This window comes from Melanerpes formicivorus, unplaced genomic scaffold, assembly GCF_026170545.1.
Source record: "Melanerpes formicivorus ecotype bairdi unplaced genomic scaffold, bMelFor1.0.p_v2 SCAF_19, whole genome shotgun sequence".
NCBI classification, from domain to species: Eukaryota; Metazoa; Chordata; class Aves; order Piciformes; family Picidae; genus Melanerpes; species Melanerpes formicivorus.
This window is the reverse complement of record NW_027142371.1, coordinates 5940191-5961557: the sequence shown is the minus strand read 5'-3', so window position 1 is coordinate 5961557 and position 21367 is coordinate 5940191. Positions and strand designations below refer to the sequence as shown.

Genomic DNA, 21367 nt, shown 5'->3' with positions numbered 1-21367 from the left:
GTAATTCTTAACCAAGTAGCAATTTTTGTATCTACAACTTCTCCCAGGTGAATTTAGGGAGCAGAGCATCTCCATGCTGTGAGAAGCAGAAGAATGGTAACCAGAGGGAGATGCTTTGCAGGGGGATTTCCTAGACATCTGCTGACAGCTTAAATATAGAAGAACTCAGGAATCTTCCATCCCAGACACTGGGAATATCTGGGCAGGAAAATAAATGTGCTTAAGACTTCTGCTGCTTCCCTCATCTCTGCCAGCACAGCATCCATTTCCTAGCCCTCCATTTCCTTCAGCCTGACACTTTGTCCCACAACTTTTCACATCACAATCATTCTCTGCTTTCTATTCCTTCCTGCTCCTCCCCAGCAAGTTTCACTTTCTCCCCTTCTATACTCAGTGTCACAGACCTGAGGACAAGAGTGATTGATCACAAAGGCAGTCTGATCCTGCAGCAGCAGTACTGGTATGGAATGAGGGAACTCGGGGTTCAAATCCTGGCCTCCCCTAGTCCACCTGAACCATGGCATAAGGTAGGACTTAACTTCAGCATGGTAGAAAGCTGATAGCTAGTCAGCTTCTATAATCAATGAAGACAGGCAGTTCCAGAGGATGACTCAACTCCAGCCTCAGACAAGGCACTATAATAAATAGAATTAACTGAGCCTCTGAGCTCTTTCAAGCTGGACATGTCTTATGTTCATTTAAGCCACACTGTGTAAAGTATTTCCAGGAAATCATTCATTTGCTGAGAAATTCAGATTTATGTAGCTAATGAGGAGACACAGGACACCAGTTTGAATCCATCAGGCATGGAAAGCATTAGCTGGCACCTCACATGCTGGGTAAATACTCTGGTAGCAGAACTATACTGTCATGGAAGGGAGAAAGAGGAAGGCAATACCACCCCAACATTCCCTTCTCTGGTAGCTAAGCCTCCATTTCTGTCTGTTCCTATTTCCAAGATTTCCTTTCTATTTAGTAAGGATGTTTGGAATTTGTGTATTTCATTTCCAAAAGTCTCCCTGAAAAATCCTGATCAAAGCACTGTTTCATGCTGAGCAGGGAGACACTTCTGCTTTACCTGCTTAACCTCCAGCAGAATTTGCAAGGAGTTAACAGGGTCTCAGCCTCTCTGCCTTGTAAAACTAAGAGGAGGTTTATTCTACAGAAAGATTCTTGGAAACACACCTCCCTAATCTCCATTTCCCAGATTAGGTCTATCAAGCCTGCCAGCTGCATCTGTAGGAGAGGCTCTGGAGTCCTCTGGACAATATTAACATTTGGTATTTTATTCCAGTATTCCTATGGGAAGCTGAAGATGGCTCATTAGGAGACCATCCAGAAGGGGAACTTCAAGCTTCCCCTCGTGTGTCCTGGGGCTTTTTCTGTTTTGTTCTGCGTGGCATTCCTGTGGTAGATCTCGGTAAAATCAGTTCACCCGCAGGACGCAGCAAGAGAGGGCCTGCGGGTTCCAGCCAGCCCCACGGCACAGCAGGAGTGACACCTAGTGGCCTCTGCTCCTCTGCCTCCTGCACCCAGCCTCAGCGCAGTGTTTGATGTCGTGACAGTGACAGGCAGAAAAGTTCTCTGGAATGAGCACCCTCTACTCCTTTCATCAAAAGCTGCTTTGCCTGCAATTAATTCCACATTCTAAGTGTGGCCCAGTTTTCAGCCACATGACAAAGACCAACCCCTAGTGGAAGAGCTCCTCTGTAACAGCACATTGCAGGTAAACCAAGGCTAAGCCAAATCGTTGTGCTGGCACTTCTTTTACTCTAGCAGGATCCCCTAAGAGACCCAGCTTGTGTGTGTAGGGTGACATTACATGAACATGAGACCTTTCCTGAAAAGATCTTGAGTTAGAACTGCTATTACCCTGACTCCACCAAGGTCTGTTCAAGCCCTTCTGTGTGAAATGCCATTTGTGAGCTAATGTCCTACAGTCTGTCAACACCACAAGCCAAGCGGAGAGTCAAGAATAGGAAAGTAAGTGAATTACCTGTCTGTGATCAGCGACACAGATGAACCAGCTCTGCCATCTGGAACCATCTCTTCCACAGTCCTGACGGAGCAGCTGATCTCTTCCTCTACTGCTTGATGCTTAGGGAAGAACTCTGCGTGTTCGTGCATCCTTCCGTTGTGCATCTCGGAGGTTCGCTTTGGTGGTCTGGGGGGCGGTGGGGTGTGTTCAGGTGGTGGGTCCAGGTCCTCATTGGAGAGTTCTTTCCACTGTTCCTTCAGAGAAGGAAAAGCCCCATTAAGCTTTTCTCCATTTCTTTGATGTAAGCTACTAGAACTTTTAACTTTAGTATAGCAGGGTCCTTGTACTCTACCTGCTCTTTTATTCTCAGAGTGGCTGCTCATTTGCATTGAAAAAAGGGGAAAAGAGAGACAAGAACTCCATCCAGATCTAAGCTACACAGAAGACATCTGCTATAAATGCAGGACATTTTAATCTGCTTCTGGAAAATTTCAACAGCACAAAATAGAATCTGTGTTGCTAGAATTCTGCATACCATAAACAAAGGATTCACACAATCATAGAATTGTTTTGGTTGGAGAACATCTCTAAGATCATCCAGACCTAACACCACCATGGCCATTAACCATTATACTTAAACTTCTGGCATATTAGAACATTTTGATCATCTCAAATAGAAGACAAGGCTGATGCAGCCCATTTACACTCCAGTTCCAGGGCTGAAAGGTAACCCACTCTTATACTACAGGGACTGAAGATTTTTGTATACAGTTTATGTTGTGAAGCACTGAATTTAAGAACCCCGTAACATACACATTTATTGAAGCTAAAGTTTCTTGCTATTCTCTTCATCTAAGGTTATCTGCCACAGTTAAAGCAGAGCTGCAGACATCAGGCTGTGCAGTCAGCAATACTCACTTGGACTGAAGCATCTCCCATAATGAATTTTGCCCCCTCAATAACAGCCAGGTAGGAGAAGCGGAGCTGATCTGCTGTCTGTATGAGCCCCATCCTGTACTTCCTCATCTCCAGCAGAACCTGCTTCACATCCACAGAAGAAGGATCTTTCCGTTTGTCCATCTGAAGACAAAAGAAATTGAAACATGCTTTATGCTCTGAAGAGATTCAAGAGACACTGACTGACTTTGTAGTAGAGCCTGCAGACTGCCCTCAGTGTTACAGAATTAATGAACTAGTAAGAACTGCTATCAGCAGCCATTCATCTCTGTAAAGGCAGAGCGGGGGAAACACCCTGGGCCTCCAAATGTTTCCTCTTTTCCCCTTTTTTGTTTTTCTTGTTTTGAAAATACAATCAGGATTTCAAAAGGACATTTTAACCTAGGCTTGACTCCTGTGCATGAGTTGCTCTCACACAGTCACAGAATAAAGCCAAGTGAACCCCAGTTTTGTCTTAAAGCCAGGACAATTTCCCCTACCTACAGGCAAAGCTGACTGTAAAAGGAAACGTTAGATGCGTTTTGTGTTGTTTCAGGATAGTTCACCCTATTACTTAGCAGACAGCCAGTGGTGCTTATTTTTCCCCTTTAACCATAAGAGTAAAGCTTATCTTTAAAAATCGCTGTAAAAACTACTGCTTTTCTTCCCCAGACTCAGTTAAGAGTGAGACCTACCTTGGAATACACTCCCAAACCTGACTATGGGAAATAGCATGAAACCACCCTGCCCAGAATACAGCACAGTCCTTCGTAAGCCTACAACAAACTGTTCCTCAAAACCCCTCTGCAGCAGGAGCTTGGCACTGGAGGAGGCAGCTCTTACCAGCAGCAGACACGTATCCACCAAGCAGAATGTTCCTGATCTCCCGATGCCTGCGCTGCAGTGCACCACCACAGGCCCGTGCTCAGGGTTCAGGGAGCCAGACTCCCTCACTTTGAACAGGAAATTGAGGAATGAAGCTGGTGACTCTGGGACGCCAAAGTCAGGCCACGTAGTATAATGAAAGTGCAGAATCTCTCTAGTTTCCTGTGTCTGCAAAAACAGTGTTTAGGAAGTCTTTTAGCTGGGATTCATGACTCAGAAGTATTCAAAGCACAGCTTAGCTGCCCGCGGCAATGTTCTAACCAGTGAACGATTCCATGTCCATTTTGCTAGCACCCACTTACGTATTTAGAAAGACAGCTTTAGAGATTGGACATTTGTACCTTTAAGTTCATTTCAAATTTGTCCCTTTGGAAAAACTTCAGCTACTTCCTTTGAAAATAAACCTGTCTCCCAGAGAATGGAGGTGTGTGCCTGCTCAGACTACACCGCATCTTTGCAACAGCTGACTTAAACCCAAATGACAAAGTCCTGGTCTGAGGGAGCCTTTATAAGAAACTAACAACAAATAATCCCCTCTTGTGCAGGTCTCCAAGCTGAGCAAAGAATATTTGATAAGTAAATTACTTATTATAATAAACATGGTTTAGTTTTTCCTGTACAGTTCAAATGTTTCTATCACCACAAGGCAGCAGGCACTATGGCCCCTCAGGTTTTAATGCCAGAATATCACTTGAAGAATGAAGCAGCTCAACTTATAGAAGCCCTCTGCACTTCTCTAAGCAAAACCCTTACACTATGACAGCTGCTTATCCACAGGTTTGCTCCCAACCTGAAAACCTTCTTCCAAGACTACCACACCACTGGTGCTCACATCCTCCTAGAATATTGAGCTGCAACCATCAAACAAGTCTATGGCAGACATCATAGTTCATACACACCACAAACTACATCAATTAAATTCTTAGTCAGGCATAATTCAATCAAATTCATATCTGCTGTCTCACATTTCCTGGCAGGATGAAGCATGCAAGATGCTAACACACAAACAAAGGAATAACTCTGTCTTCCAGTAGCCAGCAGAACAGAACTCAGCCAGCACATCACACACACACCTAGACCAGCACCAGCCTCAGACATTATCTTCAATGACCTGCATGCAGTGCAAGTTAATGGTGTCCTTCCTTAGCCAGGCTCCCCAAGGAGCTTTAGATTAGCTCTCACTTCTAATCTAAATACAGGGCAGTGGTGAAGAGGAGAGGGAAGTAGGAAATGACAAGTCTACTTTTATTTTGGTACTGTGTAAAAGGAAAAATAAAAAAGAGAAGAGTTATTTCCCTTAAAGCTTAAAACTAAGCCAAAGTGGCCTGCTCCTTGCACTGAGCTCCACACAGCTCACTGCAGGGCCAGGGCTAAAACAACTCCTGGACTGAACCAATGCAAAACCTGAAGACTCACACCAAAACCTAAAAGCAGACCTTAGAACAAGACATGGGCCAACAGGCAGCTTAAGTGACAGGAAGAGCAATTACTTCAGCTCTAAGACAACAGCACTGGAACACCTGGAGCACCTGCTAAGTGATTTCCTGAAGGCTTCTCGGAAAGGCAGTGACAAACGAAGCTTCTCGCTCAGTTTATGCCCAAGATATGAAAACAACTGTCACTTCCCCAGATATTTATGGGTTTCATTTCCAACAGACACAAACCAGAGGCTGAAGAACAAGCTCAGGAACAACCACCAATTCCAGAACAAAGCCTGCTGTAATTCCTGAGCATGTTTTTTGCAAGACCTCGTTGAGGAGGAGAGAGAGTGAAGAATCTGCCCAGGCCTGGTTTCCGCACTTACTGTTAGGTTTTCCAGCTCCAGCTGTCGTACTGTGTAATAGGATTTTATATCTTCAGATATCAATGTTAGCTTCAAGTTTGTGTCTTCAAAAAACATTTCCTTCTCCTCCTTCCGTGGCCAGTACTGTGCACACTTCACCTAAAAGCCAACAGGACACACATCACACGTCAATTATGTTTGTCTGCAAGGCAAAGAATAAACAACCTTCAATGCAACATTTTCTAACAGGAGTTTCTCCATCTCCTTCTACGGTGAGGACCAATTCCTGTGTAAAGAGTATCAGCCTTACTTGGTGGTGCAGAACCACATCACCATTGAACCTTCTGTATGAATCAAAATTATTTTGACCTGGACTGACCTCATGAAAATACCCAAGGCTGGAGGATAGGTTTGCTCAGGTATAGCTCTCTCTCTTTTCTCCACGCAAGCTAGAAGAGTGTGAAGCGATGAAACCTAATCTAATCTAGCCGGTACTTATTTTAGCTCCTGTCAGAACAAACCAACCAAAGAAATCCAGCAACTGTCCAAGTATAAAGCTCTCACAACACTGCCAAACCCATGGAATTCAGCCTACTCTGCATTTCATTTTTCTCTTGTAAAAATAACAAAACAGATAAATTGTACTTCAAAAGAAGAGAAGTTAACGAGAGCAGAACACGCTGCAAGCAGCATCCGGGGCTCCTTGAATAGGCTACACAGAGAATCACAACCTTGCTAACTCCCAATTGTAACACCAAAGGACATCTTGGGTCACTCCCCACAAAATTACAACTAGGAATGAGACCATTCTGATTTCATGTGGCAGAAGTGCCAAGCAAAAAGACCTGCCTTCAGCACACATTCCCATTACCTGGCTCTGCTTGAATTTCAATTTTCTCAGGAAGCTTTCCCAGAGAGCTCAGTTTTGCAAAGACTGGTGACATGCTAGGACCTCATCTGAGTCAGCCAAATGGAAAAGCAGCACATTTTCAGTGTGCAGGGAAAAACTGGAACTCAGCAGCAGCACAAATAGGAAAGTCTGCAACTCCATTTCTGGTTAGGCTGGGAGAAGGCCTGCTACTTCTACTGCAAAGCACTGCTCTGCAAAGCATTCCTCTGAAATGGGACTGTGACCCCCATTTGCCTGTGCCTGAATGTGCACTAAGAACTCATTACTGGACATGGCCAATGCCTCTTCTACTAAGCAGCAAACATGATTTCAAAGTTGAAGAGCTATGAAAAAAGAACAGCATTCTTAAGACTAAGATGATTCCTGACAGCATTCAATAAACAAGAAAACCCTTCAATATTCAATTCACAGGTAGACTAACACTAGTTTTGCCCAGACTAATCCTAGTTTTGACTCAAAGCACACCCTCTAGTTTATGAGAGTGTAGAATGCACTTAGAATCCTCTGCACTTTCCTTTTGGTATTAATTTTTAAGAGACAGGAACTGGCTTTGTGTCTAATTTCTCCACCAAATGTGTCTGCAAACAGTATTTTGTCGTGCTCTGCTGTAGGTCCCCAACTGCTGTTTGCTGAGAAGTGTGAGCAGCCTGCCCTAAGGGAGCCCACTAATTCACTTTGTTCTGAGCTATTGGCAATGCAGAGGATGAGCAGGAACAACTGGAAAGCAAGAAACTACTGAAAAATATGGTTACTGCATCTCTCTTAAAGATTAGAATTCACTTGTACTACAAAAAAAAGCACCAGGCACTCAAAAATTAACACTGAAATTTATTCAAGCACAAGAATTCTCTTGATTGTTGGGAATTGTTTCCTGATTATGCAAAACAGTTATCAACCAGTGAATATCCCACCTACTCACTACCCCTCCTTCAAAGCCTCTTTATATTCACAGCACTGTAACATTCAGTCTTAAAAATCACTTTTGCCTCAAATTTCCACAGTTGTCCAGTTTAAGACTGGTACCTGTGGAATTGGTGTACAGGCAGAATTCTGACCCATGGGTGAAAATCATGCCTGTGATGGTCCCTGTTTTCTCCATCATCAGAAAGGCTGAGACATTTCCTCAGCCTGCCCAGAGCTTAGCCCACTGTGCTTGTCCTAGCAAGTGAAGCACTGGCTTAGCAGCTGGTGCCACACCACCCAGAACATCACTGCTGAGGACACACACCAGGTGAAGCACTTCCAATTGCACCTCCATCCTCCTTGGACCTCTCATGAATTTTGTAAAACAATGACACTGGTGGAGAATCAACGTTCCTTGGTGGCAAATTTAATCATTAGAGCTCTTACTGCTTGAAGGAGACCTGGAGTCAAAGTGCCTCTGTAACTACTCCAGCACTGCTTTGTAATGCTCGTGAATGAACACTTGGTGTGAATGACCTTTGAGAGCTGCAATCTGCATACACTGAGAACTACCTCCAGACACCCAGGTTAGCAGTAGAGACCAAACCCTCATTTGTATGGAGAGTCACATTGTGTTCATGTCATCTTTCAGCCAAATTCAGAAGAAAGTAGGACCTAGCATTACAAACTGCACTAAGGCCAGTTCACTGGGGATTCAACTGTAGGCATAATTAGAGTAGAATCAATAAGGTTGGAAAAGACCTCAAAGCTCATCCAGTCCAACCTGTCACCCAAGACCTCATGACTACTAAGCCATGGCACCAAGTGGCACATCCAATCCCCTCTTGAACACCTCCAGGGATGGTAACTCCACCACCTCCCTGGGCAGCTCATTCCAATGGCCAACAACTCTCTCTGTGAAGAACTTTCTCCTCACCTCAAGCCTAAATTTCCCATGGTACAGCTTGAGACTGCGTCCTCTTGTTCCGGTGCTGGTTGCCTGGGAGAAGAGACCAACCCCCTCCTGGCTACAACCACCCTTCAGGTAGTTGTAGACAGCAATAAGGTCTCCCTTGAGCCTCCTCTTCTCCAGGCTAAACAATCCCAGCTCCCTCAGGCACTCAGGGCTTGTGCTGATGACCTCTCCCCAGCCTCGTTGCCCTTCTCTGGACACATTCGAGAGTCTCAACGTCCTTCTTGCTTAGGTAAAATTACTTGTGGTTATCTCCTTCCCATTGTTGGCTGGGTTGGTTTGTTTGGTTTTGTCTGTGTTGCTATTTGTGTGTGTGTATTTTTAAGTGCCTTTGTTTTAAAGGAAAGCCCTAAACAAGCAACAAACAGAGCTAAAACTGGCTAAGTACTTACGGATCCCTTTTCCATCACTCTGTTCAACATGACAACACCACGGCATTTCTGTTCCCAAACCATCTCCCAGAAGTGACCACAAGTATTTGGCAAAGGTCCCTGCAGAGACAGAATCACCAGCAATTAGCATTATTTTCTGTTAATGTCAGTGCAACGTTCCCCAGTAAAAGCTACTGCACTAGGCAATACGTTTAGACAAGTAACTTCTCATTTCAAACCCTAAAAAAACTGCAGTGATACAGCTGTAAGTTCCATTTCCCCACAATGAACTTACTCATGAAAGCACAGTTAATCTTCTCCCCCCATACAGAACGAGAACAGAGAAGTAGTCTCAGTTGCGAGAAGAGAACTGGGAGTGAAAACGCTGAGAGAATTTTCTTAGGAAAGTTACACAAAAGTAATGGAGAAATAAAACTTCATTGACTGACTAAAAGCAGAATTGATGACCATATCAAACCCCTCTGCAATGCATTTTTATTCATAACGCTTGAAAATTACTGGACTGAAAGGACAAATGTTCCACAGACTGAAACAATGCCTGAGCAGCACCAAATGATGTGCTTTGCCAGAATCTTCATGGCTCTGCTTTGGGACTGAACAAAAATGATGACTTCTTTTAGAGGCTATCAGTAGATTTCTGCACAATGTTCTCTCTGTGCTGTGCTCCTTTGCTTTTTTCCTGCTTTAAAACCATTGCTCTGAATTTCGGGCAACGTAAACCAGCAACGTTGTGCTTCCCGTATTCGGTGCTCCTCACTTTGCTCAAACACAAGGGCAGGACAGGGCACCCAGAAAGCATGACTGGATGTAAATAAAGCCAGCTGATTCCATGAAATTCTCTGTCAGAACCAGTAACTGGGACCAGTCAGCTGTGCATCTGCCTATTGCACATAGCAGCTGAACCCTCTGATCAGTCTCCCCTGTGACACAAGAGCTGTGTGCACAGAATCACTTTTATATTGAACACTGCACTGCACACTTCTTCCTTAGAAGATTTATCTTTATTCTCTAGAAACAGGAAGGAAGAGCTGCTGCTTCAAAATATTAATTCCACTCTACCTTTATCTGAAGTGAGGGAGGAAGAGGTCAAAAAAAAACAAGAGGTGGGGGGTGGGAGGGGAGAAAAAAAAGTGAAGATTAGAGATCAGGACAGTTTCCAAGGAATCAAACAAGGATTCTGGAACAGCTGCTACCAGAATAAAACAGATGTGATGTACAGACAGGTGTGGAATTCACAGAGTCAGTGAAAAACAGCCACTTTCCTCCTGCTCCCCAAACTCCCCATCACTAAAGTCTGCGTTCCTTTCTCACATAAAAGGTAGAGGCAACAGCATTGCCCAACTTACACCCTTTGGAAGCTGTGCTATTAGGGGGCACATTACTTGTACACACAGCAGCACCACTTTCAGAAGGACATTTAACACAAAGTACATGGTGGAACACATTGCTTATTTCTTGCACCTGAACTTCTGTTTGAAATTCCCCAAGACAGTTTAGTGACCTTCTGTCCTGCTCAACATAACACACAAATCCCCATTATGTTTAAAAGATGTTATTTCAAATAGGTTTTGAACATCTTGAAGTTCATACAAATAGTTCTGTACCTGTGAAGCCCTCCTGTTACATGAGGTTCACCTCTGTTCAGGGAGTTCATCAGGCAACTTCAGACTAGTGGTCTAAAGCCTTTATGCTGCCCTTCCATGTAAAGTGTGACTGATCTCCACCACATTTAAATGTTTCATAATATAATCTAACAAGCAAATTTCTGCAGGTACATCAGCTTCTAGCCTAGAGGGGTCTAAAGTCATATATACAAAGTGGCCAAAATATTCCACAAGAAGTCAGTCAGTGCTGACAGGAAGTTGAAAGAAATAGGTAGCATGTTTGTAAAATATTTATCTATGCACAGATGTTTCTATACACAGATGTTTACATACACTTAACTAGCTTCACATAAAGAAAACAAACAGAATAAGGCTAAAGAAAACTCAAGAAAAAGAAGTCCAACCATAAGATTTTTATTATGCACTGCCAGCAATTACCTGGGTAAGGATGTAGCTCCTTTGGGCCTCTTCCATTTTTATCAAACTAGCATTGATGTAGTCATTGTCACCTTGGTTTAGCTTAATTCGACTGTGATCAACTGCAGCATGATTAGAAAACAGTGGTTAATGACTGTGCAACACAGCAAAATGCATGAACAACCTCATCAGATGTTGGGACCAAAAAAGCTGAGCTGTCCTGAGGAACTGAAAGAGCCTAATGCCTGGTAGTGCAGAAGTGTTCACTGGGCTGGTTAGCTCTGGAAATACAGTAAGGGTACTACTAGAGCAGCACTGCATCAAGGGCAGTGAGCAGAAGCTGCACTCTTGTCTTCCAAGAATACACTGCAAGAATGGAAGTACAACAGCAATCTGCAAACTAGATCACACTGACCTATTTGGACAGCTATTGAGTTACTGGTTTTAACTAAATCTAATTACACAGCTGTTTATCTTTTGCAGCTTAAACCTTCAAACCCAGCTTGTTCAAGGTTTGCCTGAACGTACACTGGATGAACAGAACACAGACTTGCTGTTCTTCTTGAAGACATTTAGCTACTATTCCAAACCCAACCACACCTAAAGGTTCAGAAAGGAGGATCCAAATTCAGGAATGACAGCAGATGTAATTTCCTTGCTCTTTTGTTAGCCTCAGCTTGCTCCACTTGGGATTGAAAGAAACCCAAACCACTGACAGAAAAACCACACACACGAGTTCCCACAGTTTGCAAGGAAGCCAAAAAGACTGGGACTAGAATTACTTCAAGGCAAAAAGGAACCATTTGTTACTCACAACCCCAAATATTAGAACTGCTTAGGAAAGCAAACTGCCACATTACTGCTCCTAGCTGACTGCCCCAAAGACTTCAGTAACTTTTAACCATAAGTATAAAAGTTTTCTGATATACAGTAATGCTCTTCTCTTTGAACAGAAGACAAACATCTGCCCAGTGACAGAGACTGCAGAAACTCTGCATTTAAAGCAGGCAGCAGTGCTGTACCCTTCAAAGGCAAAAGAAGTCCCAGAACAGCCACTGTCATTTAGTGCACAGAAGGCAGCTTAGCCACTCAGCTGTGAGCTTTCTTCAGTGTCTGGTACATTGTTCTCTGTTGACCATTCACCTACAGTCCTCTACTTCTCTGCACTCTGCTGCTGTAGTCTCTCTTGCATCCCAAGAGCAGAGCATGCCAGGCACAGGCAAGCCTGAATGTTACTGCCTTTGTAAGTGGGATCAGGGAAGGAAAGACAGGCTGCAACACTGGACTGACCTGTGCCTTCCATCGAAATGTGTAACAATAACCATTTCAGAGCCACAGGTCTTTGCAGGTGTCCCTCTGCTTTGTTCCAGTTAGCTCAGATTTACTTCTAGTAGTTGTATGTTTTACTTTACACTCCTCCCAATCTCCGATAGGGGCACTTATGCTCTCTTGACTAGAAGGGTGCTCCAATTAGAGTACTGCAAGAGAAAGGCTACCTGCAATTTTATTAATGCCACTCTTCTGCAGTATAAGAATTCAAAGGTAAAAGCAAGTTCCTTCCTTCAGATTTCTGCTCTCAAATAGAGAACCTACTACATGCTGCTCTAGTGTAATCCTCTGGATATAAGAATGTCCTGTGACATCTGTCTTAGAAATAAATGTATTAGCAACAGGAATTGTCTTGGGTGCATATCTATCCAACAGGAATCCTATTCTTACAAAGAACATCTAGCTGTCAGAAGAAGTCACTGGAGGTCAAGAGTCTGTTACAAACAATAGAAAAGAAAGCATACTTACAGGGGCTGACATCTCTGTACCTATTCCTATTTTTGTTTCTGGGATGTTTGGCCACTTTGCATGGAAAATCACTGGCTTCATGCCTGATGTCCTGAAACAAAACAAAACATAACACAACTTTCAAGGCTCAGATATGAATCCATCCAATACCATCACACCATCAGCTATTTTAAGACAAATACCTTTCTGATTTCACATCTTCACATGTGAGAGTTCTGGACAGAAAGCACTTTGGGCTTCAAATTATGAACTGAGTTTGAACTTATTAGAATACAACACTATTATCAAGATAATCACATTTTAACAGACAAATAAAGCAGCAGAACATATCCTAGACGTTCTGCCTTAAGGGCCCCCATGGAACAGGGTCCTTGCCCCAAAGCACTTTCATGTGAACTACTTCAAGCAACGCTTTCCACTCTCAGTAAACTATCAGTTGTAATTCTGACTCAGCAGCAATTAAAAAAGTGTTTGTTGTGAGAGAAAAAGCACCTGTCCACCCTCCCTGACATCACACACATAGGGAGGGGCCACTTGTCTTAAGATTAGTTACAGCTTTATCTGGAGTTATCAGCAGTATGTTATCTGGAGTTATCAGCAGTATGTCACTATCAGGGTGTCTTTCAGATGCATAGATTAGCTCAGCTATCTGGGACAATTTCAAAACAATTCCACCAATATAAAGAATTCTGCTGTCACACAGGATTACAGAATCAATAAGGTTGGAAGAGACCTCAAAGATCATCAAGTCCAACCTGTCACCACAGACCTCATGACTAAACCACGGCACCAAGTGCCACGTCCAATCCTCTCTTGAACACCTCCAGGGATGGTGACTCCACCACCTCCCTGGGCAGCCCATTCCAATGGCTAACCTGGGACATTAGTCCAAATTTGTAGAAATAGAACTTCACACTGTAAATAAATAGTGCTAAAAATGACATACTTCAATAAAAATTAGAGCACTGGGAATTTCAGGGTGAAGCTGTTAGCTCTAACTGAAACTAATGAAAAGTGGAGGAATGGATTTACTGAGAAACTGATATTTCGACAGCAAAAGTCAGTTTAAGATAACCTAAGACAGATCACTGTGCACATATGTGCAGTGAACAAATGAACCTGGCCCAGAGGCCACTAAAATCATAAGTAAAAATAAGTTATCAAGCTAAATTAATCTCCTTTCATTGGATTAAATTAACTTTGCTAATTACAGTCAGCCAAATTAAGCAGACTGTTATTAACTATCTGTCCAGATACAGCCACATTTGAGCATTGTGCTGATCCACACCCCAGTGTGACCAGAGAACAGGTTTCTGTACACACAAAATGAGAGCCTTTGGAAGCTGCTGGTGATACACAGATTACTTTGTGCACAGACAGTCTGAGCACTCCTCTATTAACAGTTTTGAACTGAAACTCAGGCTCTGGTTTAAATTGTGCTAACTTTCCAACATCAGAACAGGAGGATTTTATACCAGCAAATCTAATCCCTAACATGCAGGCCAAACCAAGCTGGTTTTTGGTTCCTCTCAGTTTTGCCTGAGGAATCACATACAATGCTGAAGATTTTCTTTTCTTAAGGGGGTTACCTGCTGCAGCTTATTGCTTTTTTCTCTTCTCCTACCCTGTTATTCAGTTATGCATCATCTTACACCCCAGGCTCCAAGTCATGGGAAGATGTCTAGTTTACATATACCTGCTCAGAATTAGTGCAGTGCTCTGAAATGGCTCCTCACTGAAATAAGCCTTACATCAGCTGCTCTCTTTTTATAACTGAACACTTGGCCGCCAGTATTTCTGCTGACGAAGAATGCAGTCTGGAGAATATGATCTTGACCGCCACAGTCTACTATCTCCAACATGAGGTAGCTAAAATGGCTGTTTTCATGAACTTGTCACTGACATGAGGTTGGTGACTTTGCAGGGCTTTGGTTTTTTTCTTTCTCTCTGCTGTCTGCAGAGGATTAACAAGAGAGAAAACCAGGGAACCAGGAAAAACGATTTTCTAGATCTCTAACCATGCTTCCCATAAAGCTTACCTAAGTTAAGTGTTAAAATACATAATGAAAATCACCAAGACCAACCCATCACTTAGGATTCATGTCAAAAAAACCCCACCTACAACCAACCCAACAGTAAAATGCAAACCCAAACAAGGCTGTTGGCCATTTTTGCTTTAAATATTGGGTTAAGTTTGCAGCAGCACTCATCTACTTTGCACAGCATTAACAAATCTGGAAAGCACTGTCTCACCTTTTCAAACAACACATGGATTAAATAGTTCCTTACAGAAATGGAATGATGCAGAGGCCTTCTCATATACAAATATTATCCTTCGGTGCACAGGTGGATGTGCCCATACACACTACTCTCAGCTTCACGAAGTTCCACAGATTCACATACCAACATCACATATTTAAGCATCTGAACCTGGTAATTTACTGTTCAGGGAATACCAAGTTGGCTATGATTACCTTGCTACCAAATATTAGGTATTTCTAGACATGCTACAATGCCTGAAAGTACTGAGGGAATGAGTTCTAGGAGATGCCTATAGGCATAGAGGGAATGGCAAGAAAGGAGTTACCCAGGTACCTTCCAGAAACCATTTAAAAGCATAATGTATTCCTGAAGCACATTGCAACAAGCAGAAAAAAATATAATAGGGTGGGAGCAAAATGAAGAACCTAGATTTGGCAACAGGCAAGCTGCTGCCTCCTGTGAGAATCCAGCTAGCACACAGTACTTCATTCCTGAATGTAAGGAACACCAATCAAATAGACAATTGTGACCGTTTGAGGCTGTCCCTTTAAGAAAGGGGACAACAATCCTAGAGGGCATGAATGCCTGGGCCTCAGTGGTCAAATCCAGGGCCAAAAAGATGGGGCATAGTCTTCTCAGCAACTCAGGACAAAAGTAGTTTGTCGCCGTCATTGGAGGTGTTCGGGAGGAGACTTGATGGGGTGCTTGGTGCCATGGGTTAGTTGTTTAGGTGGGTTGGATTGGTTGATGGGTTGGATGTGATGATCTTGAAGGTCTCTTCCAACCTGGTTTGGTTTGGTTAGTTTGGGGGTTTTGGCTGAGGGTTTTTGGTTTGGGAGTGGGTTTTGTGTTACAGTAGTTGCTAGAACATCAGAAGTCACGAGAAATCTCGATCTCTTCTAGGATATGAAGCTAGCTTTAGCAGAAACCAGATGGCCTTCAGAGAAAATTACTGGAGAGAAACAACCTAGTGACAAGTTATGTAAAGTGGCCATGTTAGAGGCTTTCTTCTGCATTCCTCAGAAACTTCTGTTACTGGTCACTGCTGGAATCACACAACTACTGATGTGCACTGGTGTTGGGGTGCCCAACAAACAGTACTACAGGATCTCCACGTTGGAGACTGCAGATTCATTCAAAGCATGGAATTGTTTTGCTATGAGGAACTTGAAGCCGGTGATGTCACGAGAACTGACTTCAGTGGAGGAACACAGGGATTGATAAAGTTATGAAACACCTTCCTGGATCACACTCAGAGTCACACTGCAGGGATCCTGTCATTTCAAAAGGAAGCTCGACATTTCATTTAAAAGGTCGTGCAATATAAAACTTTAAAGAGGAAGGGCTAGAACTGAAGTCGGTTTTCCAAAGTCAAATGCTTCTGGTTTTGAACATGAGTCATTCCATGCCACTCATATCCTGGTTTTAAGTCCTGAACCCTGTGCAACCCCCAAAAACTCAAGAGGTGGAAAGAGGAAGTCTGCTGAAGCACTGTTCTTCAAGTGGGAAGTTCTAACTGTTAATTCACAGTAGTGACTGGAATAAGAAGTTTTTTAGTGCTTTACAGAAGGCTGCTCTCAGTTGCATGAATGGATTCCACCTGCTCTGACAGCACCACATTCCCTGCCACAAAGGACAGACACAGAATGCAAAGGCAGACAGCTGTTTGCTCAGCCCCATAAACAGTCTCTTACTTTCCAGAGTCCCACAGATGTTCATCAGGATGAGGTGCTCATGGTAGCTCCCAGGCCCTTTTCCCAAAGCCTTCTGCACCAAGATACTCAACTCATCCTCCTTTCCCTCTACTAGAAACCTAACATTAGTGAGTCACCCTGTAGACCACAGCCCTTTCTTTACATTCCTCCCAGCCTTTAAAACCTTACCCTCAAGTGGGCCTCCTAGCTGACTAACCTCTCTGAAGTCATAGGGCTATCAATTCCCTCTTGACTCAGTAAGTATTTTCTGCAATCTTTCCTACTAGTCCTGGCTACTGACATTCTGCACTATGCTACAGCTGCCACACAAACTCTTTGCACAACAGCAGGATGTTAAGGGTTGAAAGGGACCTCTGGGGATCTTCGAGTCCAACAGCACATTTGACTATACTTTTGTCATCTTGTTCAGACACTGCCAGGAGATTAAGAAGAGAAGATATACCCCAAAATCTTCAAGGAACTGAGGGATAAGATCACATAAGAGGTGTGCATGAGAGCAGCCATTCAAGCAGACACACCAAAGTTTTGTTTTTCTTCAGAAGAGAAACCTAATGTTCAACCTAAAGGCCTTCAGATTTGACAAGAGAGGCTCCTGAGGAGCTCTGCAGCAGGCCTTGATTTCCTCACACTGTTTTATTACACCATAACCTCTGGAGTAGCTCAGACTAAGAGATAATGATATACTGGCATTTTAACAGTTCTGTTCCTACAGGAAGCAGCAATTGCCAAGATCTTATCACAGGATAGATTACTGTGCACTTCTCTATCTACTGAGGCAATAATGCTACAGAAAGCAATTTGCAGTAAGCATACAAAGACTTAAATAATAAAATATAGCTTAAGAGCTTAACAAAAAATAAAACTCATATTTCCTCTTAAAGCTAGCACTGAAAAAGAAGTGGAAAATAAAAGAGAGTTACATTACTGTCCAGTGAAAGCTGCTGTTTTCTGAGCTGCCACTTCAGGCTGATTTCAGAATGGAAATACCCCTACAATTATATGAGGTGGGTAAGACCCATGCAGAAGATGACAGGAAAAATGGTGAGCACAAAGGCATCTCCAATAAATAGCTACTTTACAGAAAAGGGAAAAGATCTTCAGATTCAGTGTGTAAGGGAGCAAACCAAGCCATGGAGCAGCAGTGATTCCTTCTCAACAGAGGAATCTCTCCAAGATATAAAGCGTACATGGATCAGCTGTTCACTCAACCCACTTTGACAAGCAGGACTGGATCTCTCATCCTATGTTAAACTTTGCATCAGGGTATTTGGAGGACAAGAGATGAGGAATGTAATTTGTAGGTAACAATAAGTTAATCTAAAGATCAGGTAACAGACAGACAATTGGATCACGTAACATTAATTCTTAACAAGCTGCAGAGTTTTAGCCAGGTAAAGCAAACAAACAGACTTTAAGGCTTTTTAAAACCTTGCCTCTCAGTTTTGCTTTCAAGTAAAAACTGGTAGTGTTGACTTGCTTATTAATATCCCTCGAAAAAAAAAAGCTGGCTGGCATGCCAAGCTTCTTCCTGAGGTCAAACAGCACAGAGAGAGAAAGAACAAGATAGGCTTGTGTAAAGATCAACACCACTGTGACGTGAGTTTAAAAATAAAGAAACAAATAGGAATCACACACTTGCAACATGGTTTTCCTAGAAAGCCCCTTGCTAATTCAGCACTGCATGGGCTATCTGGAACAGGTTGCAGCAAGGCATCATAAGCAGCACTTCTGACACCAGTCAGCTGGTGGTAGGCACGGAAAGAACTCCCCAGGAGAATGTAAACCGGGCATGACAGCGTTCCTAAATCATATCAGCGCGTGGCAAAGTGAGACATTTCATCTGGGCCCTTATTTATTGCAGCTAGCAGATATTACAGACTGTTACTCACCACTGACTGGTTTCAATGTGCCTACCTGTAGAAGTTTAGGAATTATGAAAGCTAATCTGCAGTATTTTATTGCAGTATTTTATTGTACCCACTTAATCAGCTGCACTCTATAAATGCTCAATTAAACAGTTGCACCTGAATGCTTCTTACAACTTGGGTATGTACTTCCAGAAGGGAGAAAGCCACATACTTGTGTCATTTCCAAATTTTAACAGTACATTTATTTTGCATGTTGTCAAAAGGAAGACATTGCAGAGCTAAGCTGCTCAGATTCTTGTTTTGCTTCAAAGTTGTTATCTGCAATAAGTAAAAACTGGGTTTGAAGGCTGCAGGAGAGCCAGCGCAATCAGAGATCTAAACTCCAGTATTAGGTTAAAGCATTACACGAGACTTCTCAAATTTCAGTAAGTTCAAAATACAGTTTGTCCTTGAAATTTATGACCCATAACAGAAGAAGTTCAGAGTAGCTGGCAGGAACATTTTACTTCTGCTGTTTCGTAGCCATGTACTCACTGCCAAACAGGAAATAACTGAATGAAGGGTCAGTACAAGAAAACAACTGAAGTTCCCTTCTTCACATCCACTTCTATTTTTCTACCCAGCTACTCAATCTGCTCCAGAAATGCATCTCAGACATTATTGAAAGGACAGAGACTTTTGAGAAGATGAAATGGTTGCTTCTTGACAGCTGTTGTGCAGACTAAGAGCTTTGCTATCTGTATCATCAAACAAAGTCAGTGCCAGGAAACAAACCACAGTCTCATTAAACCATCAAGAGGTTCTAACTTGGTTACTTTTCTCCTCTAAGAAAAATAATCACAGAGATGAGATCCAGGTCTTGATTCACTCAAACATTAGAGGTCTCCAGATAGAGTTGTGGGTTAACCTCATCTCAAATAGACTGGTGCATCTGACAGCCCAGATGTCCACGTAACTCCTAAAGGAATTTAGTCTGCAGTCTTGTTTGCAGTATGGGTTTTGTTCAAGCTTAAAAATTAGTTAATTTCTGTCCTGCAGGGTATTCCAAGCTTCATAAGTGGACATAAACAGCCATTCTTTCCCAGTTACCTAATGTTTTCATTCTGACATCTCAAAAGCTACCTTGTAGCTTTGACAGAGCTACGACCACAGAAAGAAACCCCAACCAAACAAAAAATAAACAAACCAACCCAACAAAACCCCCAAACAAAAAACACCCAGGAGGTAAAGACCACATGGCTTTGGAGAGGGAAGGAAAAAGACACGTCATTACCAGAAGGTAAGGGATGGATGAGAGAAGCTTCCTCTCACACCTGTACACAGCAAAACCAGATCATTGTGCTGCAATAACTATAAGGTATTTTCCTAAACTTGACACAAACTGCCACTTAGAAACTAAAGGAGAAGAGATGGCCCCAGATGCACTGCAGATAATTTACAGTTTCTGAAGGGGAGCTCTGACTTCATGGAATAGGAACCATGGAGTGTATTTTTTCTTATACTCACTCAGAATCATCTACTATCTTTCAAAGCTACCACATACAGTGTTAATAACCTCAGCTCGTGTTAAGAAAGCAAGACTGCACTATTGTCCCAAATTCCCTGCATGATCCATTACCACCACTTAAAATGAAGACAAATGAGCTCATGTGATTAATAAATTAATCAAATGTAACACTCCCTTGCTTCTGAGTGCCCCCTTTTCAGTTGCATTACAAAGTCAAAATGAGTTTCAAGCCACCTGTACCAACATCACTCCTTGCTCACAGCGTCATCATTTGTTCACCTTCATGGTCATTAGTGATCACTAATATTTGCAAGTTTTACTGCTTTTTTTTGGTTCAGGTTTGCTTGTGTTTTTTTAAGCCATCAGGCAGCTATGTATTTCCCCCCTCCTCCTTAATTCCCTTGAAATTATGCAAATACTTTCAAACACATGCTAGACTTTCAAGTGTTTAAATTCGCTCACATGGGTCTCAGAAAGCAGCTCAGGTTAATATACCAATGTATTAACACCCATTAACATACAACTGACCACTGAAGTTCAGCATGAGAAGCTCAATGTATACATCCAGAAAGCCTAAATCACTTAAGAAGTTCAGTGTTCTGCATAGAAAAAACCCTACAAACCAAACCAAACCAAATCCAGCCTTTGTGAAAGGTCTGAGATAATCTTTGGTTTAAACCATTTTGAGGATTGTGCTAAAACAAGGACAGAAGGCTTCAGAGGAAAGCCAAGTAAGCCTGGTTTGCAGAATTAATACAGCTGGCATTCATGTATGAATTAAAACCCAAAATACCTGCTTAGAGAAAGAATTTATTTTGTAAAAATCCACCAAAACAATGGAGATAAAAATCTTCCTAATGGCTGTCCAACAGCAGCCAGCTGACACTGTTTCTCTCAGTAACCAGAGTCCTATTTACTAAAAGATAGTAAAAGGTAATGCCATGTTGACATAGTTTAATCTGTAACAGCTTTATCCAAAACCCCTTTGGTAGAAGTATAAACTATTTCTTACATTCCAGGCATTTGATCAAGATAGGGAAACTCACTTCACCTCTAGCTACAAGCAGCAAACTAAAACCTAGATTTTGCTCTGTCTTTACCAGGTAATTTGATGGATGAAATCCCCAAGTCTTTACAGAAAAGAATCAGACACAGAAGGATGAAACTGAAGTATTATCCTTTAAGTTTTTCACTCTGTTTCAGGACCTGTCATCACTTTACCTGTCATGAGTGACACATGGATAGCCTATTTAGAGACTGGATGGGGTGCTTGGTGCCATGGTTTAGTTCACAGTATCACAGTATAACTAAAGATTGGAAGAGACCTCAAGGATCATCGTGTCCAACCCATCAACACAGACTTCATGACTAGACCATGGCACCAAGTGCCACGTCCAATCCCCTCTTGAACACCTCCAGGGATGGTGACTCCACCAC

At 42.6% G+C, this 21367-nt stretch overlaps 1 protein-coding gene across 2 annotated transcripts in view; it reads right to left on the bottom strand.

Annotated features, from left to right (window-relative positions):
* The window catches only part of PTPN1 (protein tyrosine phosphatase non-receptor type 1), a 44932-nt gene that overhangs the window by 4142 nt on the left and 19423 nt on the right, over window positions 1-21367 (bottom strand). For both annotated transcript variants that reach the window (XM_068149911.1, XM_068149912.1), the window contains 7 exons: window positions 12579-12669; window positions 10803-10903; window positions 8761-8859; window positions 5604-5741; window positions 3758-3967; window positions 2897-3058; window positions 1997-2232 (listed from right to left, as the gene is read on the bottom strand). In XM_068149911.1, coding sequence (XP_068006012.1) covers window positions 1997-2232; window positions 2897-3058; window positions 3758-3967; window positions 5604-5741; window positions 8761-8859; window positions 10803-10903; window positions 12579-12669 — 1037 coding nt within the window. The remainder of the gene's footprint in view (window positions 1-1996; window positions 2233-2896; window positions 3059-3757; window positions 3968-5603; window positions 5742-8760; window positions 8860-10802; window positions 10904-12578; window positions 12670-21367) is intronic.